The 27,260-nt window shown below is 43.5% G+C and overlaps 1 protein-coding gene across 5 annotated transcripts in view; it reads left to right on the top strand.

Annotated features, from left to right (window-relative positions):
* The window catches only part of GARNL3 (GTPase activating Rap/RanGAP domain like 3), a 116,255-nt gene that overhangs the window by 47,195 nt on the left and 41,800 nt on the right, over positions 1-27,260 (top strand). For 4 of the 5 annotated variants that reach the window (XM_019541075.1, XM_019541072.1, XM_019541074.1 and 1 more), the window contains 9 exons: positions 3,558-3,632; positions 11,561-11,660; positions 15,462-15,580; positions 16,734-16,798; positions 18,890-18,953; positions 19,613-19,639; positions 20,002-20,077; positions 21,245-21,343; positions 26,815-26,918. In XM_019541075.1, the coding sequence (XP_019396620.1) occupies positions 3,558-3,632; positions 11,561-11,660; positions 15,462-15,580; positions 16,734-16,798; positions 18,890-18,953; positions 19,613-19,639; positions 20,002-20,077; positions 21,245-21,343; positions 26,815-26,918 (729 nt within the window). Of the gene's footprint in view, positions 1-3,557; positions 3,633-11,560; positions 11,661-15,461; positions 15,581-16,715; positions 16,799-18,889; positions 18,954-19,612; positions 19,640-20,001; positions 20,078-21,244; positions 21,344-26,814; positions 26,919-27,260 lie in introns of those variants that run through there. The other variant, XM_019541077.1, reaches the window with a different exon arrangement.

A 27,260-nucleotide genomic window follows, 5' to 3' on the forward strand; every position in this document is an offset into this window, starting at 1 on the left:
GTTTATGGACATGCACCAGGTCCCCCCTCAGCCTTTCCATGTTGTCCACATCCCTCCTGAAGTGGGGCGCACAGAACTGGACGCAGTACTCCAGCTGTGGCCTGACCAGTACCGCATAGAGGAGAGGATCACCTCCTTGGCCCTGCTAGAGATGCACCTGTGGATGCACAACAAGGTCCGGTTAGCCCTGCCAACCGTGACCTCGCCTTGTCGGCCCATGTTCATCTTGGAGTCAATAATGACTCCAAAATCCATTTCTGCCTCTGTGCTTTCAAGAAGGGAGTTTCCCATCTTATAAGTGTGCTGCTGGTTACTACGGCCCAGGTGCAGCACCCTGCACTTGTCAGTGTTGAAACGCATCCTGTTTTTGTTAGCCCACCCCTGCAACCTGTCCAGGTCTTCCTGCAGTCTTTCCCTCCCTACTAGCGTGCTCACCTCACCCCAAATTTTGGTATCATCAGCAAATTTAAACGGGTTGCTTTTCACCCTGTTGTCCAAATCGCTGATAAAGAAATTGAACAGCGTGTGCCCAAGGACTGAGCCCTGGGGGACTCCACTGCCCACTTCCCCCCCAGGTCAAATATGACAGATCCACCACCACCCTCTGAATATGAGCCTTCAGCCAATCTGCAATCTGTCTGACTGTGTAGGCATCAATGCCACAGTCGCCTAGTTTTTTAATGAGGATGGGGTAGGAGATGGTGTCAAAGGCCTTGCTAAAGTCCAGAAAGTCTATGTCCACGGTGACACCTGCATCCAGTGCTTTTGTGACCTGATCATAAAAGGCAATCAGATTGGTCTGACATGACCTGCCCCTAATGAAACCGTGCTGGTTGCCCTTGAGCATCATCCCTGAAGCTGGCCCATCACAGATGTGCTCCTTGATGATCTTCTCAAAGAGTTTCCCTAGGATTGAGATAAGACTGATGGGCCTACAGTTACCCGGGTCCTCCCTCCTCCCTTTTTTAAAGATGGGGACCATGTTGGCTATCTTCCAATCATCTGGCACCTGGCCCGAGCACCACGAGCACTCGTAAAGCCGTGCCAAGGGCCCTGCAATAACCCTTGCTAGCTCCCTCAACGCCCTGGGGTGGAGAGCATCTGGACCCGCTGACTTGAAGACGTCCAGCCCCTCCAGAAGCTCTCTAACCCGGTCCTCCCCAACCTGAGGTCTGGAGGCGTTCCCTTCGAGTCCGTCTTGCATCAAGGTGGGGAAGTCCCGGTCCCTGATCATAGAAGGAAATGAAGTTGGTCAGGCATGACCTGCCCACAACAAAGCCATGTTGGCTGCCATTTAGAATACTGCCTTCAGTTAGCTTATCAATAATGGATTCTTTGATAACTTTTTCCAGGATTTTTCCAGGGATAGAGGTCAAACTGATTGGTCTGTAATTTCCTGGGTGGTCCTTTCTCCCTGTCTTGAAGATAGACACTGCATTGGCCTTCTTCCTGTCTTCTGGGATCTCTCCCAAGTGCCACGAATCCTCAAATAGCTTTGCCATAGGTCATACAATGAAGTTGGCCAATTGTTTCAGCACTCTTGGGTGTAGTTCATCCAGTCCTGCTGACTTGTAGATACCCAGCCTCTAGATGTTTTCCCACAAGATCTTTGCCAACTATGGGAGGGTGATCACCCCCACCTCAATCATCTTGTATCCTTTCAAGCAGACTAACACCCTTGGACTGGTGAAATACTGACACAAAGTATTCGTTAAGGAGTTCCTATACACGTGCAGGGAGCTGGCTCTGATGTGCTGGAAATCCAGTGCATCGGAGCAGACTCAGTTCATTCACAGAAATAAACACGCTTCAGCAGACTCTGGCATCTTGTGTATCAGCATCCTTGTGCTGAAAAATGGCAGTGGGGAGCATTGAACTAAAGCTTGTTCAATGGGTTTTAGTTCAAAGTGCCCTGCCACCATTTTTCAGCGTGGGGGGATGCTGATATGCGTGACGCTCGGGCACATTTAATTAGCATGACTCACTAATTAAAGTGCTCTTTTCCACCCCCCACCCACCCCGGCCCTTCCCAGAGCAATTGTAAAAATGCCCCTAGACTAGGGAGCTGGAAAGGATTTGAGAGACAGTAGTCATAAAGGGGCCTACCTGCTAACTTAAAGGGCACTTTGAACTAAAACTTATTCCGCTAGATAGCAGAAACTATTGGACCAAGGAGAGTATTGAGGGGCTTGACCATGACTAGTGCCTGGCAGAACAGATGTTTCCCAGGTGGGAAGCCTGGGGAGTTGCTGCTGATAGGAACAAGGAAGGACTCCATCAGAAAGTGCTGATGTGGCTTTTTGACAACATGGACTGAGGAATGGCCTTGGGAGAGGCAGAAGCTGCTGGAACTGGGGCTGTCTGTGTTTACGGGTTGTGCTTGGAAATTTGTAGGCTATATTCACGGTCTGACAAAATGGATTTTCTGTTCAGATTTTAAGGGGTATTTAGCACTGCCAGAGAAAATAAACTGGTCCAGGTACAGGTAATCCTTACGTTTTAAAAGCCTGCTGCTGAGTCCAGTGGGGCCTGATGAGGGAAAAAAGCTGTGCTGGCTGGTGGCCCCACCAGTCTGTAGTATCATGGCTATGCAAAGGAATGAGGGCATACTGCACTGCTAAGAACAGGACTGTCTGACTGACAGCCCTTGGGGGTTTAACATGCAGCCCCAGCTTCCACTTAGCCGTTGCTGCTCCCATTGCTTTGGCTACAGCAGCAGCCTGCCTCCTCTGGCTTTCGCTTTGTGCCCGAGCAGCACTGTCCAGGCTGCAGGGGAGCCAGCAGTGAGGGAGTTAAGGGTCGGGTGTGTCTGCACACAGTGCAGCAGGGGGCCCATTGTTGCAGCATGTGGGGCATGTGGCCTTTGGTCCTTTAGAAGTTGGATAGTCCTGGTTTAAAAATCCAACACGCTTTCCGTAGACCTGGCAGCAGGGGACCTTGTCCACAAGAAGAGCACTTAACTCTCCTTCCCTGGCTTTCCTCTCAGAGCATACCTACTTGGGGTCCTGCTCACGGGGCGGGAAGCCCATTGCTTATGTGGCTTCAAATGTTATCACATATTGCGGTTACTTTATTTTGAATCAAAGTTGAGCTGGGCCTACTGTAAATGCCTTGTCCTTTTCTTCCTGCTGTAGTTTGCGTGTTGCCATAATCCAGGCCATTTACCCTTCTAGTGCTGGATAAAACTGTATCTTTTGTTTGATACCCATTTAGCAGAACAACATTTCTGATGGTTCAGGCCTCTTTATAAGCAGCTCACATGTCAGCCCAGTCAGTACTTGAGATAAAGCTTCTTACTAGTGGGCAGTAGCTCCATAAGGCAAGAAAAAGAATTCTTTTTCCTGTAAGAGATCTTAGAGCTGCAGTGAACATGTTTCAGAGGGAGTTTGGTTTTCCCCAATCCCTGTTAGAAGCTGCTCTAAACTGACCTGATTTCTACTGAAGTTACATACCATTGGCTGTAATGGGGAAAGCCAGACTTGGCTGGTCATGTTTTAATTTCTGATTAGGCAGGGGCTTTTGAAACTAGAACAAGTAATTTAAGATCTTTTTTACAGCTTATATCTAGTGATGCTGATGGAGCCATTCAAAGAGCTGGACGATTCCGGGTAGAAAATGGCTCTTCTGACGAGGTAAGAGAAGATCTCTGTTTGTTTATTGTCTTTTCCTTTTACAGATACAAATATTAACAATGCTCTCAGTAAATCGGCTAAGTGCTGTATGTTTAATAGTCGGATGTTTTTCTGGCTGCTCTGGATGGACTTTTTCAGGGTATTTTCCTCAGAAGTATTCATGTGCACATGTATTGGTCAGAGCAAATCAGCACTTAAAAATGGCAGTTGGCAACCTTTTCAGATTGCAGGTTGGAATGACCCACCTTGAATTGGAGGAGGGTCAGCCCTAGCACCTGGCCGCCACCACCACTGCCTCTCTCCGTGGTGGTGTGATGAGAACTCCCAGAGCTGTGACTTCTCTCCACAGTGGCATTGGAAGAAAAACTGCTGCCGAAGTCCCCCACTGCCAAACTCTGCTAAAGCCTCACGTCTGAGAGTCAGAATCAAAGGGTTTGTGGGCCAGATGTGGTGTGCAGGCCCTACCTTGCTGACCCCTGCTTTAGAACACAATGTGGTGACCTTGCAGCTGGAAAGGAGCCCCCAACAATCATTACAAAATTAGCAGAACAGAGTAGTGCTGTGGGTTAGGGGTATATTGAAGCATTTGGTATTGACTTCTGCCAGAATCAGAATAAAGGACTGATTGATTTGAGCAACTGAGTTAGTTCAGTATTGTTGCATGTGGAACATGTTTTTGACAAGATAAATGGCTAAATTTTGAAGCTGTGGACTTCACTTAGGTGACAAGATGTTAGAAAATTAAGGCCTTTGTCAGGATATAACTTTTTATGCCTGTTACTGGTTGGCAAAAGACAGACTTCAGCAACTTTTCTTTAATTAGTTTGAACATTTAATTTTACCAAGTAATGGAAGTGGAAATATCTGGAGAACATTGTTCAAGCATCACACATATGAAAGTAATTATAAAAATAAGGAAATGTGGTGGTAAGTTTGTAACTGCTTAACTTTCAAGGAAAAATTATTGGGCATTTTTATACGGGCACTTCTATATAAGTATTGGATCTATTACTTACACAAGTTCCCTTCCCATCCAGCAAAAAAAAATACTGCCCAAATATTTAGAAACAGTGCTTATTACCTGTCCTTAGCAATGTACTTGCACTGCCTGAAAAAGGGGCTTCATAATACTGCAAGTTTTCTGTTGAGTTCTCTGACAACATTGTGTGATAATGGATCTTTCTTTTGAAACATAAAACAGAATGGGAATGCACTATAATACAATTGCACGTGTTGCATCAAACAGGTATGGAGTAATATAGCTGTGATCATCCAGAAAATGAGAGGCAAGGTTTTCGTGGTGATATATTTTATTGGGACAGCTGTGCAGTTTTGTCTAGCATCTCTTGTAACTATACAATTGGTCCAATAAAAGATATCGTCAAAAATCCTTGTCTCTCTGTATCAAACAATCCACAGAGATGAAAAAAAAAAGTTATTCAAAAAGTGTAGTAAAGTCACAATCTCTGTATGATTTATAATGTTATTAACAAGTAGGCTTTAAGTCTTCTATATACTCAAAGCATATGAGACAGGAATTGAGGCTGTATACATTTGACTTTGAAGAAACTAGGCTTGTTGTTAGTGTCTGCAGGCAAGAAACGGGTTTTGAGCAGTTGCACAAGTAATAAAGTCCTGATGATCTATGCAAGTCATTCAAAAGACTACTAATGCAATCTTTAAATCACATTAATAATAGTGCGTCCTGCAAATGTCACATCTTACAGAAAGGTAGCTTAGTCCGACTTTAGGGGATGTCTAAAATATCTTACTGATTCTGTATTTTGCATCATTTCACTCATAGTAAACCAAATGGTCTTCAGACTGATCCAGTTAACATAAAAAAATGAAGTGAGGAAAATATTTAAGACTCTCTCAATTAACCATAGTAGCCTTCCTGGTGGTTATTCTGGTTTATTTACTCCGTAGGGCAGAATACATGTCATATCTATATTGTTTTTGAAGTAGAAAGGGACCATTATGACCATGTAGTCTGACTCCCATATAGCACAGTCAAGAGAACTCCAAATTAATTCTTTATTGGCCTAGAGTGCATCTTTGACAAAAACATTAAACCTTAATTTAAAATTTCCTTGTGATGGCAAATGTATTACAACCCATGATAAACTGTTCCAGTGGCTATAGCCTGGTTTGTATCTAGCTGATCCTTCCAGCTGCTTTGTTTCCTGGATTGAAAAGCCTTCTGTCAAATTTCTGTTCTCTGGATAGGTACTTATAGACTGTGATCAAATTATCTGTAATCATAGTATGACATATTTTAAAATCCTTTAATCATTCTTGTGACTATTTCCTACATCTTGTCCAAAATTCTTCTTCAGCTGTAGACAGCAGGGCTGAACACAGCATCCTAGTAATGGCCACACTTTTGCCAAATACACTGTTAATATAACTTGCCCATTTCTCTGTGATAATCCTTTTTATGCATCCAAAAACAAAGGTAGCCCTCTTGGCCACAGTCACATCGGAAACTTATTTTGATATGATTATGCACTATGACCCCTATGTCCATTTTAGAATTGCTGCTTCCCCAGATAACATTTTTCTATCCTGTAAGTATGGTCAGAATTCTTTCTTCCTGGACGCATTACTTCATATTAGATCATACACGTTGCTTGCTTGTGCCTGACTTCCCAAGTAATAGATTATTTCAGCTTCTTTATCAGAGTGTTGTGCAGTTTCAAGTAAAATACCTTATCCGGTATGGTACACCAACACTTTATCAAACAAATCGGTAATTTCTTGAAAAAAGTACTAAGCTTTTTTAGCAAGATTTTTTTTACTTCAACACATTTTGATTGACATTCATTGTATAGTATTCCTTTAATTTGTTGAGTCCTAATCCATTATTCTTTTCCCTGGGATTGGTATCAGGTTGACATTAAATACACTGTGGACCACCTACCTAGGCAGTCTGATTTATCTTTTTTAACTATTTTAACTTTTTAACTATTGGACCAATGGTAGGTGTGCTAGGTCTTCTAAAACTTCCCCAGTTTTCCATACTTATTGAATATCAACATTAATGGTCCAAAGGGCTCTGTCACCTCTGCAGATTATGTAGATGTGCTGATGTGAAAGTGTCTGGCTTTGCTGTGGAAATGAAACATTTCACCATCATTTGATAACCTGGATACATAATCGGGTATTTTCCCCAAATATGGAACAAAAATATGAATGAATGATTCTGATTTTTCTGTATTTTAATTGAAAATGTTACTATTTCCATCTAGTAGAATAATAGAAAATTTGGATTGGAAGGGACCTCAAAAGGTAACCTAGTTCAACCCTCTGTTCAAAGCGGGACCGTCCTCGACTATATTTATCCCAGCCAAGGCTTTGTCTAGCTGTCTTTAAAACCTCCAAGGATAGAGACTCCTCTGCCTCTCTGGGTAACCTGCTTCCTTGTGAGAAAGTTTGTCCTAATATCGAACCTAAATTTCCCTAGTTGCAGCTTGAGCCCATTGCTTCTTGTTATGTCATCTGCCAACACTGACAACAGTTTAACTCAATCCTCTTTGCAACCCCCTGCAGGGAGTTGAAGGATGCTATTAAATCCCCTCAGTCTTGTCTTCTGCAGACTATGTAAACCCAGTTCCCTCAGCCTCTCCTCAGAAGTCATGTGCCCAGCTCCTAACCATTTTTATTGCCCTCTGCTGGACTCTTCAATTTGTCCACATCCTTTCTGTAGTAGGGGGCCCAAAAACTGGACATGGGACTCCAGATGTGGTGTCACCAGTGCTAAATAAAAGAAGAATCAGTTCCCTTGATCAGCTGGCAACGCTCCTACTAATGCAGCCTAGTATGCTGTTAGCTTTCTGGGTGACAAGGGCACACTGCTGGCTCCTGTTCAGCTTATTGTCCACTGTCACCCCCAGGTCCTTTTCTGTAGAGCTGCTACTTACCCAGTCAGCCCCCAGCCTGTATTACTGCATTGGATTGCTCTGTCCTAAGTGCAGGACTTTGCACTTGTCATTGTTGAACTTCATGAGATTTCTTTTGGTCCAGTCCTCCAATTTGTTGAGGTCTCTCTGAATTTTAGCTCTACTCTCCAGTGTATCTACTATACACCCCAGCTTGGTGTCATCCACAAACTTGATGAAGGTGCATTCCATCCCATCCTCCAGGACCTTGATGAAGATATTGAAAAAAAACAGGCCCCAAAACTGATCCATGGGGCATTCCACTTGGTACTGGCTGCCAGCTAGACATTGAGCCATTGATTGCTACCCTTGAAGCCTGACAATCCAGTCAGTTTTCTATCTACTTTATAATCCATTCATTCAACCCGTACTTCCTCAGCTTGCCTGTGCGAATGTTATGGGAGACTGTATCAAAAGCCTTGCTAAAGTCAGGTATCCAGGTTATAGCCTTATTGGTCTAGAAGCAAAAGGATTCCTTTTGCTAAAGTCAAGGTATATCAAGTCCATTGCTCTCCCCACATCCACAGAGCCTGTCACCTCATCATATGATGAAGGCAATCAAGTTGGTCAGGCAATGGGCCAATAAACCTCTTTTAAACAAACAAACAAGCAAGCTCTTTGTTGCATTTCCCTTTGACTGTAGATTTCTCGTTGTGTGCTTTTTTTTCTTCCCTTATTTTATCCAGTTCCTGGCTGTTAATTTATATTCATTATCAGTGATCACTTACTTCCTCTTTCTTCCTTCAGTCCTTCAGTGTCTAAGAGGGGTGTCAAAGATATGGCCCATGAGTTGGATCCCAGCCTGTGGAGCTCCATCGTCCAGCCTCTGCTGCCCCTGGATCTGAGTCAATCCATGTATGACATGCTCTGGATCAGCTCCAGGGGCAGGGTCCAAGATGCGTTTCGCGTGCAGCATGTGCTTTGGTAGATCAGGGATTTGTGCTGCATGCAGTGCCTGCCCCATCTGGACTGTGCTGCTTGCGGTGCCCTTTCTGCGAACTGTGCTGCATGCCCCCATGCCCCACCCCAGCTGCTTCAGGACTGCACCACATGTGGTGCCTACTCCAGCTGTTTCAGAGCACTGTGTACAGTGCACATCCTAGACTGGCTGGGGTGGATGCTGTGCATTCTGCCTGGCTTGGTGCTGTGTGTAGCGTGGATCCCAGACCAGCCTGAGTGGGTGCTGTATGCATTGGATCTGGTGTGGGGATTGTGGGGTGGTCTGTGGGCCTGATCTGGCATACAGACCACCCACATGCTACTCCTCCAGCACACAGGGCCAGGTGAGTCTGACCCTGTTATATGACTTGTTTTTATAGCCGCTTTTACTTCCCACCAACTCATGCTGGTGTTTTAACCAGTGTGACCTTTTGTGTCCTCAATTATGGAAAAATGTTTGATAGGTAAATGTTTTAAAAAAACTCCCAGTAAATTTAAACAGAAAAATGTAAATGATTTTTCCAAACCCATTGCTTTTAGCTTTCTGAAACTTTCCCTTGTAAAGCATCAGTTGAATGCTGGATTGGATATTAATTCAGTTCTGGCTAGCCCTGGTCAGTTGTAAGCTTTTAAACTTTAGAATTACAACATTCTTCATGTCATTCAGGTACACCTGAGATTAAATGATTACAATTACAACAGGCGTTATGATGCGGAAATGGAAAATTGGCTCATAATAGTTTACATTATCAACACGATAAAAACTTATCTACCCACTGACCTAGTAACCATGACTTGCCAAGCTTTAGAATTCCTGCTGAAAGTGTGACAGTGTCTCTGCTGCCACGTTTTCTTATGCAGTAGTGACACACATTGCTTGCATTCTCAACAGGCGACTTCAGGCCATTTCTGTTGCTTTCTCAACATGGCAACTTCAGGCCATTTCTAGGTTCATTGGCACAGAGTAGTTTGTGCTTCTTTATAAGAAAGTGACCAGTATTAGTATTACTGAATGTTAACGTGCAGTGCTTATGCTTTCTTACTGGAAAGCAGCTGAATCACTACCATGTTATTACTGTACTGAAAGGTAATCTGGGATAAACTTGGATACTGTTCCTTGCTTAGAACCTTGGTCTTGGCATGCCATGCTGGTCCTTAAATATAAATAGCTTATAATACAGCTGCACATGAGAATCAGAGAAAAGATGAAATATTTCTATATAAAGCGTCAAAATGGTATTGCAGCCATGAAATAGTAAAAGAACTGTGTGTTGAAAATGCATTAGAATGATGAAAGAAACATTTAGGGTTTTGCTATGGTGTACAGTTAATCTGTGGCAAGGACCCATGGTAGTAGTAGGCACTCCTAAAAGCATTGGTCAGACAGGCCCGCTTCCTCTGCAAATGTCATTCCAGTTACTGCACCAGTTTGCTTGAGGCCTTGGCCCAAGTGGTCTTGGTTTCCAGGGAAGTATGAGGTTTGCCCTGGTGCTTATTTATTCATAGGTGTGCAAAAAGGAATAATAAGGTCCCTTCTGTGTACAAGGCCAGGCACAGCTGGGCACAAGGCCTCATAAAATACAGGCGGTCCTCAACTTACAACGTTTCAAGTCACAACGTCGCAAGGTTTATAAATTGACACCCTGTTTCAACTTTATGATGTCGGTTTCGACTTTACAATGCCTGACCCGATGTGACGCCACACCAGCAAACGAGTTCACTGCGTTGCTCATCTCCCTGGAGAACATCTGTCCAAACTTCCCTGGACACTTCCTTTAAGAAAGCAGACAAGACTCCAGAAAAACCTGCAGCCAAGACTCCTGAGAAGACTCCAGCCCAGAACCCTTTAAAAAGTCCAACCAAGAGCCTTTCAAAAAGTTCAGCAAAGTCACCTCAAAGGAGTCATTCCAAATCAATATGATTGCTGTTTACAACATAAATACATTCATGTAACTATATTACTCATCTATAATTGATCGAGTACAAAATTCTGGGGTATTTTTGTTGAAAATAGAGTATCAGACCTTGGTTCAGGAAGCAATCCCCCATTTATAACATTGTTTCTTATGAGAAAATTGGTTCCAAGTTGCAACGTTTAGACTTAAGACACGGTTTTCAGGAACCAATTGTGTCGTAAGTCCGAGGGCTGCCTGTACTTAAAACAGCAAGTAGGTTGTTCTGTCTAAAATCATGGAGCAGAATATGGAACGAAGGTCCTCATGACAAGAGACGGTGGCTAAAATGACATCTATTTTCAGATTGTACTGGAGGTAGTGTGATTATTCCCCGAGGATTTGTTAAAACAGGAAATTCATAGGGAAATTAATTTAAAATTGATAGGGTATGATTTTTAAAGCAAAATAACTACTTTGCGCTGGACTTCTGCTGAGGGTCAAGTTTAGGGGGTTTATGCAGCCAGTCAGTGAGAGCTGCAGGGAGGGAAGGAGTACCAAGTATCAGTCGTATGGCATGCAAGCTGCTGTTCCTGCTGTGGCTGCATCCCAGGCTATACTGTTGTGGCACCCCAGTTAAATCACTGCCTGGGGCCTATGTTCCACTCATACACCCCTTGTTACTGCCAGCAGGGCTACAATGGGATTCCCTCATCCCAGAAGCATGGGTTGCCATGACAGAAAGCATTGAGGATTGTGTTAGGGAGAAAAATCCCAAGGCAGAACTTTTAGAAGAGAGTTTTCAAAATCTACTAGTTAGCGATAACTCCTGCATCCAAACTTACTGTCACTGTCGGTGGAATATTAAGGGACCATCCAAACCTCAGTTGTACAAAGGGGGAGAGCCAGGGAGAAAAGTCTGAAGGAATGGAGAAAATGTTTGGTTTTAGACGAATCATAAGAAATGTTTATTTTTGTTGAATAAAAAATTGATTCCTAAATCAACCTCATGCTTTCAAATAAAGAATAGGCAAAATGATCAAACTCCTTTGTGGCATTTGAACAATTTTTGTTTGTTTTTTCTTGCATTATTTTTCCTCCTTTTGATGTTGAGATGTTAATGGCTAATAATTTTCTAGTTTTGTTTTTGTTCCAGAATACAGATTATACCCCAGGTACATGGTGCAGAACAGATGTGCACTTGGAAAATCCAGAGTATCACACCAGATGGTATTTCAAATATTTCCTAGGAAAAGGTAATTAAACTTTTGTAAATAGCCTTAAACAATTGTAATTATTTAGAAGTGCATGGTATGAACTTTAATTGTATTAAGGAAACTCGAACAGTGTTGTATAGAAGGTGGACTGGCAGACCATATCAGGCCTATGCCTCAAAGTCTTTATAATCTGAAGACATACCACATACAATTATAGAAAATTAGGGTTGGAAGGGACCTCAGGAGGCAACCTAGTCTAACCCCCTGCTCAAAGCACCGCCCCCAACTAGATCATTCCAGCCAGGGCTTTGTTGAGCTGGGCCTTAAAAACCTCAAAGGATGGAGATTCCACAACCTCTCTAGGTAACCTGTTCCAGTGCTTCAAAAGCCTCCTAATGAGTGTTTTTTTCCTAATATCCAAGCTAAACTTCCCTTGCTCCTACTGGAGACCATTGCACCTTGTTCTGTCATCTGCCACCACTGATAACAGTCCAGCTCCTTCCTCTATGGAACCCTTCTTCAGGGAGTTGAAGGCTGCTATTAAATGCCCCTCTCGGTCTTCTCTTCTGCAGATTAAATAAACTCAGTTCCCTCAGCCTCTCCTCAGAAGTCATGTGCCCCAGCTCCTAATCATTTTTGTTGCTCTCTGCTGGACTCTCTTCAACTTGTCCACATCCTTTCTGTAGTGCCCAAAACTGGATACAGGACTCCAGATGTGGTCTCATCAGTGCAGAATAGAGGGGAAGAATCAGTTCCATCGATCTGCTGGCAGTGCTCCTGCTAATGCAGCGCAAGATGCCGTTAGCCGCCTTGGCAATGAGCACATTGTTGGCTCATCTTCAGCTTAATGTCCAGTGTAACCCCCAGGGCACTTTCTGCAGAGCAACTGCTTTGCTGGTTGGTCCCAAGCCTGTAGTGGTACATGGGATTCTTTTATCCTAAGTGCAGGACTCTGCATTTGTCCGTGCTGAATTGCATGAGACTTCTGGCGCAATCCCCCAAATGGTTGAGGGCTCCCTGAATCTTAGCCCTCCCCTCCCCCAAGCTTGGTGTGTCATCTGCAGACGTGCTGAGGGTGCACTCCCATCACATCTTCCAGATCGTTAATGAAGATATTGAACAAGACAGGCCCCAGGACCAAACCCTGGCACACTCCAGTTGATACCAGCTTTCAACTAGACCATGAGCCATTGATCACTGCCTGTTGAGACTGACGATCCAGCCTGCTTTCTGTCCACCTTACAGTCCATTAATCCAACCTGTACTTCCTCAGTTTCCTTGCAAGAATACTATGGGAGACAGCATCAAAAGCCTTGCTAAAGTCCAGGTACATCAACGTCCATTGTTCTCCCCACATCTACAAAGGCAGTCATCTCGTCATAGAAGGCAATCAAGTTGGTCAGGCATGACTTGTCCTTGGTGAATCCATGCTGACTGTTCCTGGTTGATCACTTTCTTTTCCAAGTGCTTAGAAATGGATTTCTTGAGGACCTGGTGCATAATTTTTCCAGGGACTGAGGTGAGGCTGACAGCTCTGTAGTTCCCTGGACCCTCCTTCCCTTTCTCAAAGATGGGCACTATGTTTGTCCTTTTCTAATTGTCTGGGATCTCCCTTGATCGCGACAAGTTTTCAGAGACAATGGCCAGCAGCTCTGCAATCACGTCAGCCAACTCCCTCAGCACCCTTGGGTGTGTTGCATCCAGCCCTATGGACTTGTATACATCCAGCTTTTCTAAATAGTCCCTGATCTGTTCTTTCACTGCTGTTGTCTGCTTACCTCTTCCCCAAACTGTGCTGCCAGGTGCAGTAATCTGGGGACTGATGTTGCTTGTAAAGACCTGAGGTAAATAAAGGCACTGAGTGCTTCAGCCTTTTCCTCATCTGCCACTAAGTAGCCTTTCCCATTCAGTAAGCGACCCATCCTTTCCCTGACCTTCCTCTTGTTGCTCGTGTGCTTGTAGAAATCTTTCTTGTTACCCTTAATGTCCCTTGTTAGCCGTGACTCCAATTACACTTTGGTCTTCCTGATTTCATCCCTGCATGTCCGAGCAATATTCTTATACTCCTCCCTAGTCGTCTTCAAGTTTTCACTTGTAAGCTTCCTTTTTGTGTTTTAGCTCGCCAAAGAGTTCTCTGCTAAGCCAAGCTGGTTGCCTGCCATATTTGCTCTTCTTGCTGTACATCAGGATGGTTCATTCCTTTGCCTTCAGTAAGGTTTCTTTAAAATACAGCCAGCTCTCCTGCACTCCCTTTCCCCTCATATTGGCTTCCCATGGGATCCTGTCCATCAGTTCCTGGAGGGAGTCAAAGTCTGCTTTTCTGAAGTCCAGGGTCCCTACTCTTGTGCTCTCCTTACTTCCTTTTGTCAGTCAGGATCCTGAACTCAATCATCTCATGGTTGCTGCTGTCCCAGTTGCCATCTACTACATCCCCCATCAATTCTTCTCTGTCTGTGAGCAGCAGGTCAAGAAGAGCACAGCCCCTAGTTGGCCGCTCCATCACTTGCACCAGAAAGTTGTCACCAACACTCCCCAAAACTTCCTGGATTGCCTGCAGACTGCTGCATTGCCTTCCCAGCAGGTGTCAGGGTGATCAAAGTCCCCCTTGAGAACCAGGGCCTGTGATCGGGAAACTTGTGCTAGCTATTTGAAGAAAACCTCGTCTACCACTTCCTCCATGTCTGGTGGCCTATAGCAGACCCCCTCCCCACCCTTGTTGCTCTCCCTTCTAAGCTTAACCTAGAGAGTTTCAACAGACCTATCTCCAGTTTCATACTGTTGCTCTGAGCAATCATATGGCTCTTTTACATAAAGCACAGCTCCTCTTTCTCTTCTCCCCTACCTGTCCTTCCTGAACAGTTTGTACCCATCCCATAAATACAGTTCAGACATACACAGAGCAGTATATTGTCACAACAACTAATTATTCTATACAGCATGAACTCTAGAGCTGATGCTTCACTAGGTAGGGTGAAGCCTAAAATCCGCAGTCTTGTCATATCATTTTTTTCTGTAGTAATTCTGGTACCACCCCTTTTCCTTTTGGTAGAAATGTTTTATAAGTGGATTTTGAAGTTTTGTTTCAACTTCCGACCCCCAACAGAATAAAGACATGTGCTTGAAACCCTTGCCTGTTGTTAAAAACTAATGTAATTGCACCTCACAAAAGTTTGAGCTTTGTTAAAAACGGATTCAAAGTTTAGGTTCGATTATTTTGGAATTATATTGGATTATGTAATCCCTTGGAATTGTAAGGATGTAGTTGGATAAATCAATAGGTCCCTCTCAGTTTTTAAAGTCTAATAATTATAATGATACTGTCTGTTACTATCCCATAATTTGTTTTATTATGCTATCTTGTTTTAATATTTTTATTGGTTTAATAAGATATTTTGCCTTTTATCATAATAAGCCTCTATGATCCTTTTTTGTGTGCAGAGTGGCATGTAAGTCAAATACATGAGGAAAAGGACTGTAAGTGGCATAGTAAGGCAATAGGTTTTAGAGGGAGATGAGACCATAGATATAAGTGAAATGAGGAAACAAATTGGATTAAAAAAGTAGTAGTAGTCAGAAGGTGGTGGAGTTAGTGGGGCAGAAAGAATGGCAAGTGACTATCCCCAGAACGCTGGGGAAAGGTGAATGGCAGGAAATCAGAGAAGAGTTTGCTTTGATCATGTGAAGAGATTTGTACAGCAGTTTCAGCAGTGGTGCTATGAGTAGGGGAGTTTGTGTAAAATACTGGTGGTATCCTAATAATAATAAAGTTCCTCATGTAAAAAGGAAGTTTTCCTTATAATTTTTTCACATTTGATAACATTTTTCATGTTTTCTTTACAGTTCATCAGAATTATGTAGGTACAGATGCAGAGAAGAACCCTTTCTTTTTGTCTGTTGTACTCTCTGACCAAAACAATCAACGTGTCCCGCAATACCGCTCAGTTCTCTGGAAGAAAACAGTAAGAAACAGATCCTAATGACTGCCTGTCTGAACTTCCCCTACAGTGCATTTCCTTCTCTTCCATTGTATCACAACATCCTTAATGTTACTCCTTAGCTACCATGTAGCGATTGTCACAGATACTGGACTAGCAAACCCCAAAGGAAATATGGAAAAGCTTTCTCTGAAGGAACCATGCTATGAATATTTATTTTCTGTCATCTTGGTTAAGTTCACCTACAGGAAGCCTTTGAGCCCCGTAAAGTCCAAGCACTGTCATTATGGTTAACAGTGCATAAAACAGAAGAGGGGAGAGATGCTCTGCTCCAAAGAGTTTCCATCTAGATCTGTAAATAATACTAAGGGTCTAAACTGTTTTGGTCCAAGCATCAGTGGACACATTATAAAGAGATTTGAATGTTCAGAGGATAGCTATGTGGCTTCAGGGACAAGAATGAAGAGGAGGGCTTATGGGGCAGCACTCAAGGAGTAAAATGGGAAGGACACAGGGGAGTGTTTAGTAAGGCATTGTGGGAAGAGGGGACAAAGTCGATGAGAAGGGAATCGTAGGTGGCAAGAGCCCTGAAGGTGATGACAAGAAGCTTATTCTTTTTTGCTTCATGCTGAACTTGTAGCCCTCAGATCTTGTACTAGTGAGTGCCAAAGTCTAATGATGTAAAATATTTATTTATGTCGTATCACTGATTTTCTCTTTCTTTTGTATTATGTGGCAGTACAGAAGCACCTGAGCATATTACTTTAGCTGTCTACATATATGCTTTAGTATGTTTCCAAATTAGTTATTTTAGAACACACTTCATGGTTTAAGCTGCTCCCTCCAGTGGCCATTGGTCTGAACTTGTCTGCAGTTTAATTTCATCAGCCCTCATGCTGGCCATCAAGTGCTGTTAGTTTTGTTTGAAGTTCTTTGCATCTCTCTCTAGTTTAGACTTGCCTAAACCATTTTGTGCCATCCCCATTTTTGGCATGTTACTCTTCCTTACCTCTTTTCATGTCATTAATAAAGATATCTAAGTAAAACCGAAGTTGCTGTGGCTCATGATTATTTTCCTTTTTTAGGTTGCTAAATTTTAGTAATGTTCACAGTTAAATGTATAGAAAATGTCAATATATTTGATTCTAAAGTCTCTTAGTATTTTTTCCTTTTATAGGGTACTCAGAAAATATGCCTACCCTACAGTCCCACAAAAACATTATCAGTGAAATCTATTTTAAGGTAAGTATTCACCAGTGAGTTATTAAAGGTATATGTTGATGTTTTCTTTCAGTCATTCAAAAACTCTTGTTAATATATTTCTTGTTATAAATGTAGAATTCAGTGAGACAAAGAACACAGTTCTTAATCAGTGAAGGTACACATGTATACAAAAGCTTTCATTATAAGTGCTGAAGAATGCAAAATCGTGTCTCCATGGTAATGTGTCCAATTCTAAGTTCCTTTGGGGAGAGAGAGAAATTTCCAGTTAAAAACTGAAATTGGAAAGTTGATGTTTGAGAGAAAAGGAGAAACCAGGCCTAGGAAACTGCAGTTTAGGGGAGGACTCAGACTATGTTGTAGCTAAGTGGAGGGCCAGGGCAAACAAACTTTGTCTAAGTCCATCCCAGCCATGTAGCTGGTCCAGTAAAAGATATCCACAAAAATCCTTGCCTCTCACATATTTCCTGGAGCTTCATGGCTACAACAAGACTTCAACATTATCAAAAAAACAAAGTCTCTGGGATATCACCTGGCATTTGGGGACTTTTTTCTTCAGAGTTACCAACTTTCTGAAAGTTGAATCTCCATTTAGTGATTAAAATCAGTTGCAAGCCCTACAAAAATCACCCTGTGTCTTTAATAGGCTTAAGCATCTTAATGTATGTGTCTTCTACCCACATTCCCAGCCTGTCACCTAGTTACCTGTGATGCACTAGTTGATAGTGTTACTGTTTAGAATATATATTTTATCTGAATTAACACCTTGGCAGTTCATGACTTTCAGAGCTGCTATATTGTTTCAGGTTCTCTGCAAACTTTACTACATTAAGTATACTTATCATTTTAAAGTGTTGTTTTGTTTTGTTTTTGTTTTGTTTTTATTTTGTCATGGCCACAAGAGCTAGAGCAGTGATTCTCAACTAGGGTGTCACGGAATCCTTTTAGAGATGTCATGCAATAATAGCAGTGTTAGTTGTGCAAACACCTACATGATTCACAAGATGAAGCCAGAGAGTTCAATATGGTGTCAAAAATATTTTTTTTGCAACAAAATAATTGCTGTTATTTTTACATGGTAAAGAAGCGAGCGAAAGCTAAGAGTTGGTATTTTCAAAGGGGTGCTTTGAGTTGAAAAAGGTGGAGAAGTACTGAACTACAAAGTAGCTGTTTAAAAAATTATGAACTGCTGAGGTTCTAAAAAACAAAAGTGAAGTCTTTCTGTGTCCTATGTTTTCCATTCCTCCCAACTAATTCATTTTGCCTTGAAAGGGCTTCATCTCATGTGTACTGAAATGCTTTTTGGTTGGGTAAATTAAAACTAGAGATGATGTATAAAATTGCATATAGAGATGTTGATAACAACAAATAATTTTTCCCACAAAACTGTAACTTTGTCTAAGTCTATAACTTTTATATTTTTCTGCTTTGAGGTTTCTTCTGTTTCACTGATAGTGTAGCTTACTATTTTTATCTTTTCCTATATTTTTTTGGTTTTATTTTGAACTTTCCAAATGCTATTTTACAGGAGAGCGAGGAAAAGTTTACCAAAAATGTGCATTATTATGCTGTCTTAAAAGGCTCAGTGTGGTAACATTTAGCCTAGAACTTTACCTGCAAACAAAATAAGGTTTAAATTTGTGACAGTGCAATACCTTACTAGTATCTTTCTCTAAAGGTAAGGCCACCCAAATCTGTTCTGGAAAAGGGATAAGTATCTATGATAAAATCACATAAATTTGGTATATATCACCCAGAAGTCCTTGGTGGTCTAGTAGTTACAATTTGGTGCTCTCTCTGTTGCAGCCTAGGTTTGCTCTTTAATCAGGAAAAAACGTGTGATAGTTAAGTGGCTGCCTTATGGAGTTTTTGGCATCGCTACCATGAGATGTTTTTAAAGAGTGGAGTAGAAAATTATCTGTTAGACATTGTCTAGGTATACTTTATCATGCTTGTATTAGATATCCCTTGGAAGTCCTTCCATCCCTATTTTCTGTGGTTCTACAAAGATAATGATTCGTTTAATTCCTCGTGCAAAGGAGCACATCATTAATGGCCTAGTATTGAAAGTATCTATGCCCTTCTACAAAAATTATTTTTGTTGTGTTTCAGTGCCATGAGCCTTGACAAATTTGAAAAAAGCCCTAGAGAAATTCTTCACCCTGAGATACAAAAGGTAAGCAAGAGCTCGTGTTTTCCTTTGATACTTTGGCCTATAAATTAATTAGAACAGGACTGTCTAGCTAGTGGCCCATGGGCTGCATGTGGCCCCCAAAGGATTAGTTTCTGGCCCCTGACTTGGCTTCCTCCACCTCTCTGGCTGCAGCAGTAGCAGTCACAGGCTCCAGGCTCCCTCTCCCTCTGGCTTCTACTTCCTACCTTATCCCAGGGGTGGGACAGAGTGGTCTGGCACAGCTCACAGTCCCAGAAAAGCCTGTTGTGTGGGAACATGGGTGTGGCCTAGAAAACTGAAGGTGGGGCTGGGGTACCTGGGCCCACCCATGCAGTGCAGTGGGGGGCAGGGAAGTGCCCACATGGGCAATGCCTGTGCTGGTTTGGCCTCCTCCCACAGCAAGTGGCCTCTATTGTGTGCCGTGTGGTCCCCAGTCACTAAAGTTGGATGGCCTTGGTTTAGAAGAAAAAATAAGCCATTAAACATGCACTCTGCCAGCTGGTACTCCGTTGCAGTAGTTCATGATGTGTTTGTTCTGTGGTACTGCAAAGTTTCTTGAACTGTACTTGTTCTGAAAAAATAGTTTTAAATTTAAAGGTAGAGAAAATAAAGCAGTTACACCTTTGTAGATCATAATGCTAAATATGCTGTTCTCTTTACAGGATCTACTGGTTCTAGAAGAGCAAGAGGTAAATACAGACTGAATGCTTTGAGCTCACAAAACCCACTTAGTGGAAATTTTCTTTGTATTTGTTTACAATGACTTAGAAAGATCAGTTATTTCATGCACAAAGTACAGTAGTATGAAGTACTTTGGGCATGAAAGCTGAGGATTTTTGTAAGTATCCTTGTGCATGTTGAGGTGCAGAGTAGAATCTTGATGTGCAATTTGGATAAATGAGGAGAGAAAAGTACAAATCTGAGTAGTTGTGTAGCACAGACTTATTCGTCTGCAAGAAAGAACTATATACAAATCTTTAGTGGAAAAATCGTAAAGGTTTGTTTTTTAATGTTGTCTGTGTTGCATATTGTCTCTTTTTTCCCCTCTCAGGGCTCTGTAAATTTTAAGTTTGGAGTTCTTTATGCAAAAGATGGGCAGCTTACAGATGATGAAATGTTCAGCAATGGTGAGTCTGCATTTTTTTTTACTTTTATTCAGATAGCTGAGTATTTTGGTTTGCCACCTTGGAAATACAATAGGAGCACACCTGTATATTGAACATGGAGGAGCCAGAAAAGAGGTGGTCATTAGCGCTATGCTCATGGTAGGTTTGCTGTCCATTGCAGTAGCCTGCAGAATTAAACCACTGTAAGGATGAGCTGGTGTTTATGTGAAATGTGCCTAAAATAGTGGCAAAAGTGCCTGACTCTTTCAGTTATCTTGGCACAAAAATACATTTCCGATACTGCAAATGTATTTTATTTACAATAAACTCTGAAGATATTTGTAAATTACTTTGGTTCAGTAGAACAGTTGCTAGATCCAATTTTCAGAGCTAGAGATTGTTATTGAATAGATTTATAAGAAATAACTCTAATTTCTGAAACTTTTTTTTTTTTTAAGTATTCCTGTAAATTTTTATATTCATCACTTGGCAGGCTTTTGGGTGTTGCTTTCATTATATTTTTATGAGGCCTATATGTATATATTTAATTTTAAGTTGAAAAATATTGGGTTTGAAAGATTGAAACTTTGACCAGATTCTGGTCTCAGTGCTGTTTTCAGTTTTTGTTTATAATTCGTATGCTCAAGTACACAAGCCAAATTTTAAACAAAATCTCCATAAGTTTTCAAGGATTTAAAGATGTGGCTATTGAGAACCAAAAGGTTGCTTGCATTTCCCATTTTATCATCCGATTCGCAAGTGTGTACATCATGATGGCTATCTTTATCCCATCTTGCTCTAAAATTAGCAAGTGGGGAGTGTTGTTTAACGAGGCTGAAAATGTTGCTTTTCTATAGCTACCCATTTGGATGACATGAAGAAAAATGTAGGGAACCAGAGTTTTAATTCATGGCCATACTCTGGGGTGTATTACTCTACTCTGGGGCCAGTGCCTTAGACGCAGCTGAGTTGTAGGGAGAGAAACTGAGGCTCTGGTCATGGTAAATAATATCATGCAAGTGTTCCCAATGTAATGACTTCAGATCAGATGGTCACATAACTGATGTCGCATGCCAGAGCATGCCCAGGGGTTAGACCCAGTGTCCTGTATTGTGGACAATCTGCAGTTGCAGCCATCTCACCAATTAAGTTTTTAATTCCTAACACTTTTTTTTCTTTCATCTGTAGAAACTGGAAGTGAAAGTTTTCAAAGATTTTTGAGTCTTATGGGTGACACAATTACACTGAAAGGCTGGACAGGCTACAGAGGAGGGTTGGACACCAAAAGTAAGATTTCAGACTCTGTGGCTGGTTGCATTTTAAATGTATAGTTACTTTATTCAAACACTAAAGAAAAAAATTGGTAAGAAATGATAGCGATAGACTTAGGACTGGACTTATTGTAGGAAGAAGGCTTTGTGTTTTCTCTGTGTTGAAAGGAGTTAGAATCCTCAGTGAAGTATGTACAGAAACCATAGAGATCCTCAGCAGCAACCAAACATCCACATAGGTATTTAAAACGATGCCTAAGACCAGAAGGAATGCTGCTAAAGAGCTATTAAAGCGTGGACTCAATTTTTCAAATTTGTCACTGGACTGGCATGTGTATATCATGTAGAACAGAGGTAGGCAAAATACGGCCTGTGGGCTGAATTTGGCCCACCAGGCCATTTTATCTGGCCCAAGGGGCCCCTAAATTTTTTTATTAATTAATATTTATATGCCTCTGACAGCCTGTCAAAGATGACAGGAGCCAGTGGTAGTAGGGCTCAGGAGGAGTTTGGTGGCAGGACCCAGTAGCAGCAAGGCCTGCTGAGGCTTCTGGTTTGGGACCCTGGGGCTGTTCCCTGCCTCCCTCATTCTGAGAGGGAAATTCAGGTAAGAATGGCACAAGGACATGGAGGATCACCTACACAACAAGAGCCAACCGGGTCCAGTTGGCACCATATGGTTCCCAGCTGGCAGCCACGTGGTACTCCTGCTGCATCGCATGGTCCCAACCCTGCAGCTGGAACTGCGTGGTACCGGAGCTGCGGCTGGGGGGGAACAGCGCCGGTGGGTGGGGAAAGAAGGAAAGCGGCAGGGGAAAGGCAACCCAGGGGCAGGCATGGGGTTTGTGGGGGTGGAGAAGTGGCAGTGGGTGAGAGTCGGGGCCAGTGGCAGGGCTGGCTCCTGCTGCATTTTGCAATTTTGGCGTTGCAGCCAGGCAGAGGTGACCCGAGCAGGGTGCAGGGCCTGAGGCAAATCTGCCCGTGCAGGGCCCCACCCCCACTCCGATCCTGGACCTGAAGAGACTGCCACCATTGGGGGGGGAGCAGCAAGTGGCTGGATATGGAGCCGCCGCTCTGCCCAGCTCTGTGCTGCTGCTGCTCCTCCCAGCTCCACAGGGCCTGGGGCAGTTGCCCTGACTTGCACCCCACCAGGGATGGCCCTGCAGCCAGGAACAGCATGCTGCCGAGAGGTGCCTGGCTGTGCCGTGCTGCTTGGTTCCTGGCTGCAACGCTGGAATCGCAGAACGCAGCAGGAGCCAGCCCAGGCCTGCAGTTCCCAGCTTGCTTTTGCTGCTGCCTCTACCATGGCATGCCTGCAGCTCCCACACTTGCAGTGAAGCCCCACGCTGGAGCCCGCTGCATTGCCTGCCCCCTGCTGCACAGGTCCCCAGACTCTGCCTGGAGTGGAGGGAGTCCTGTCCCCTGCTTTCCTGTGGAGTCCAGCACAGGGCTTCTCTTGTGGGAGTGCGGGAGTTGCAGGTGCGTGACATGAAACCCCCGTGATAGAGGCAGCCAGGCAGGCTGTGATTCTCACCCCCACATGTAGCACTGCCCGGAGCCGTGTCCTGCTGGGCGCCAGTGCCTGTGCTGGGCATGAGCTCCCTGAGGCTCCCTCCCTGCTGCTGCTGCTGGCAGCAGAGCCCGTGTGCCATGTTGGGGAATGTGTGGGGGGAGTTCCCCACACCCTGCTGTCAATCCAGAGCTGGCAAGCCAAGCTCACAGTATTGGTCACGGTGGTGCAGCCGGGTGGTGGCAGTCGGGCACGGAACAGGCGGGAGTTTTGGCGATGGAGTGTGAGTGGCATGGAAGCGTGTGGTTCCTTAAACAAAGGGTGATTTTATTGACTTATGCTTTGATGCATAGGCAACGATGTCTTCAGTTACAGTCAACAGTAACAATAAACAACCGAGGGGTCTGTTGGCCCGCGGGGTTCCGGAGTGAGCCCGTGCTATCTACCCCGCGAGGGATAGGGGCGGCTGCCCACTCCTTAAGTCCCAGGTCAACAGCTCATGCAGGGATAAACAAACAACAGAACAAAAACTGTAACGCGTTGAGATGAAAACGAAGATGGTGTCGTGACGCCAGTCCCACAGGACAATCGGATAGTCGAAAGCGATAGCCGAGGTCGAAAACCAGGTGAGTCGTGAACGAAGCCAAAATTGAAGCAGTAGGGATAATCCAGATCGCTGGTCGATGATCGGTGCCAAAGGTGAGTTGCCAGCCAACAGATCGGTATAGTAAAACAGCAACAGAGAACAATACAAAACGCCAAGCGGGGGAGGAGACCAACAAGTCTGAAAGACAGTCCCTGGAAGACCAGCCTCTGTCTCCAGCTAAATGGGTCTCTTCCCCGGAGGGGCTCGCTAACCTTTTATGTGAAATTAGTGGCCAATCAGAACACTTTTCTCAAAGAATTCTCTAGTCAGATTACCTCATGCTTTTAGCTGTCACGGCTGTGGGGAGAGTAGGTCAGCAATGACTGACAGGTCCGCAGGTCACCCAGGGGGCAAGAGCTGGGTGAGCCTTGGAACTTTCCCCTCACAGAGTTTAAACCGCGCATGTCAGTTCCAGTTCTTCTGTGTTGGCAGCATACACTTAAGATTTTTCCGTGACACCTGCAAATCTCACACAGCAACACCCTGCCTCTACATCCCCCACTGACACGTTTACACACCCTGTGCCCCCCCACCATATACCCCCGACACACAATATAAAAGTGAGACTATTTTTGAATTACTATGCAATCCCTTCTATATACAGTACACAAATCATGCCAGTTACTTTTTGTAATAAAATTACAGTATGTTATAGTAGGTGTTTGACTTCTAGTGTATGATTTGTGTTGTTTTCTGGTTCTAACATGGCAAACCCCCTCCCATTTTTGGGGGGCAAGGGAAGGGGCTTCTGGTGGCAAAGGTATGGGGTTAGTGGAGCAGACTTCTGGTCCAAATATGGCAACAAGGGGGTGGGGCAACTGTCAAGAGGCTGAACTACCCATGCAGCCCTTGACAGCTCACCAAAATTTGTTAAGCAGCCCTCCAGCCAAAATAATTGCCAGCCCCAGTGTAGAAGGTAGAGTAGATTTGCACCTATAGACTAATTTAGCGTCATCTCTGTCTCTATCATTATAGATTGATACATTTAGTTATATGTCTGATATATATAGCACAAAGTTTTTGGCAGCTGGAGCTTACTTCATCAGATGCTGTGAAAGGGCGCACAGAGCAACGTAAAGAATGGAGATGTAATTGCTGACGTCAGCATCGTTGTTCTTAGGCAGCAAAACTTTAAAAACTGACCTGAAAGGGAAATTGCAGAACAAGGAATTGCCAGACTAGGTGGTGTTAAATCTGGTCTAAGCAGGGATTACAGATCTGTAGCCTCAGGTTCAGGGCTTATATATCTGTAAGGACCTCACCTAGAAACTCTTTTGTAGTCAGTTTCCACAGCTATATTCTCTACTTCAATTTTTTCTTGCTTCCTGCTATGTTCTTCTGAATCCCTTAGTTTACTGCTGTTTTGTCTGCTTTTCCACTCTCAACTTAGAGCTCTTTTTCATTCTGTCTTGTCTACTTGAAATACTCCTCTTTGCCTGCCAAGAAAACTACCTTTCCTTCTAATCCACCTCCAGCAGTTCCTTTCCTCTTAATGTTCCTTAGATCTCTCTCCCCCCAAATTGCTGCAGAGTGATTTGACTTGATCTATTTCCATTTTAAGATCTTCAGGGATGGAATATTTGGTAATCTTTATAGAGTACGGCATACATTTTTATGGTAATTAAAAAATAAGTTTTAAAAATTTTTGTTTCTTTCTCTCTTTATTCAGACCCTTTGCTTTTTTTCCCCCATACCTGAATTGGAATCAGCACTGTTCTCGTTCTTACGCTCCCATGGCTGCCATTTTATACTTCCTTAAAAGTTCCTGCAATATTATTCTTCCACCGTGTTGGGGGAGGGGGCAGCAAGCATGGGCAAGCATCTTAATATGACACCACACTGCCTTTAATAAGGCATTAGACTTTTGTCCTCCAGCATGGGTACAGCATGCGTTCCTATCCCAATATGTCACTATACCTCCTCACACTGTCTAGAATAGGGGTCAGCAACCCCCAAAACACGTGCCAGAGCATGGCACGTGAGGCATTTTGCTAGGCATGTCACAGCCAACCTGGGCTCTGGGCAGCTGCCACTGGCTATGGAGCCTGGGCTGCTTAGAGCAGGCGGCTGAGAGGCTGCAAGCTGCTGCACCAAGCTCTGTGGCTGCTGGACACGTGACTTGGGGCAGATGGTGGGAGAGGGGCTGCGCTTCCCTAGGCCCTTTCCTGGCTGTGTGCCCTGAGGTGCAAGTGCAGCCGCTACTGCCATGGAAGCCCAGCTGGGGTTCTGGAACGCGGTGCAGCCACTTGAAGTCTCCTGGCTACCTGCCACAACTGACCTGGGCTCTGGGCAGCTACAGCAGACAGTAGGGAGGCTGCAAACAGCTGCACTGGGGTCCGGAGTTCTGTCACCAGCTCTGTAGCAGTTGCAGGTGCACATGCAACTCGGGGCATGTGGTGGGGGTAGGGCTGGGGCAGCACAATCCTGGCTCCTCCCCAGCTTTCTGCCTGGAGGTGCACATGTACCTGCTGCCAGCATTGAGGAGTGGTCCCCCTGCTGCTTCCCCGCTGTCTGTCTGTGGCACACCAAGTCAAGGCATGAGTCACGGTTGGGGTGTTCTTGACCCGCTGGCCAAAAATGTTGCCAACCCCTTGCCTGGAATTTGAAGAATTTCTACGAGAAAAGCTTAATCCTTTTTAGGGTTGTTGGTTGTGCCTGAAGAAGTGTTGGTTGTGCCCGAAAGCTTGCAAAGAACAATTTTTCCAACTATTTGGTCTGTCTAATAAAAGATATCACATCTACCCAAAGAACCTTGTCTGCCTATCATCCTTTTTAGGTCTTGCAAATCTGTGTTGTTTCCTCCTGGACTGTGTCTTTCCTATCGTGAACAAGGCCCGTGTTTTGTGTTATGGTAATAGAATCCAGGTTGATAACTAGTATAACAAATTTGCACACTCTAAAAAGATTCAGATTTAGATGCCATATTTTTTTACATTCACCGTGCCCCTGGGTTAGATGCACTGATTGTTTTTTTTGAAAGGCAGAATGAAGAAAAAAAGATCTGTCTTTGAAAATAGTGGTAAGTACAGTAGTATTTTTCCAGTTGAAATATTCCGTAAGGGTAAGTTGACTGGACCTACTAGCAGGCATATTCATTTTGATATAGCTCTACTTTTGCTAGTCTGCCTTTATGTACAGTTTAAGTTATTCAGTATGGGAAAAACATAAATGACTTCAACCTGTTTCGAAAAAAGACAACAAACTAGTATGAGAGGGTGAATTGGAAAAGGAACTGATCTGAGGATGTTCAGTAATAGAATCAAAAATTCCTTTTCCCCTTTGGCTGCCAGCATTGCATAATTCAGCTGAGAGTACTTCTTTTTTATTGCAGATGATACAACAGGAATATGCTCTGTCTACACAGTGTACCAAGGGCATGAGATTATGTTTCATGTTTCAACAATGCTACCATATTCAAAGGAGAACAAGCAGCAAGTATGCAATTTTCATATTTATTTTTCTTAGTGAATCTCGATACCACAGACATTTTTTTTTTTAGTATTCTTTTTCTTTTGGTTTCTCAGTGTTCTTTGTTTTTGAAATGTAAGATTAAAATCTCTTGATAGTTTCATAGTTTGTAGGGTTGGAAGGGACCTGAGCAGATCATCTAGTCCGACCCCCTGCCATGGCAGGAAAGAGTACTGGCGTCAAACGACCCCACCAAGGTGTTCATCTAACCTCCTCTTGAAAACTTCCAGGGTAGGAGCCAGCATCACTTCTCTTGGAAGTTGGTTCCAGATCCTAGCCGCCCTGACTGTGAAGTAGCGCCTCCTGATA

The sequence above is a fragment of the Crocodylus porosus genome, unplaced genomic scaffold (genome assembly GCF_001723895.1).
Source record: "Crocodylus porosus isolate Cpor-Errol unplaced genomic scaffold, CroPor_comp1, whole genome shotgun sequence".
Classification (NCBI taxonomy): Eukaryota; Metazoa; Chordata; order Crocodylia; family Crocodylidae; genus Crocodylus; species Crocodylus porosus.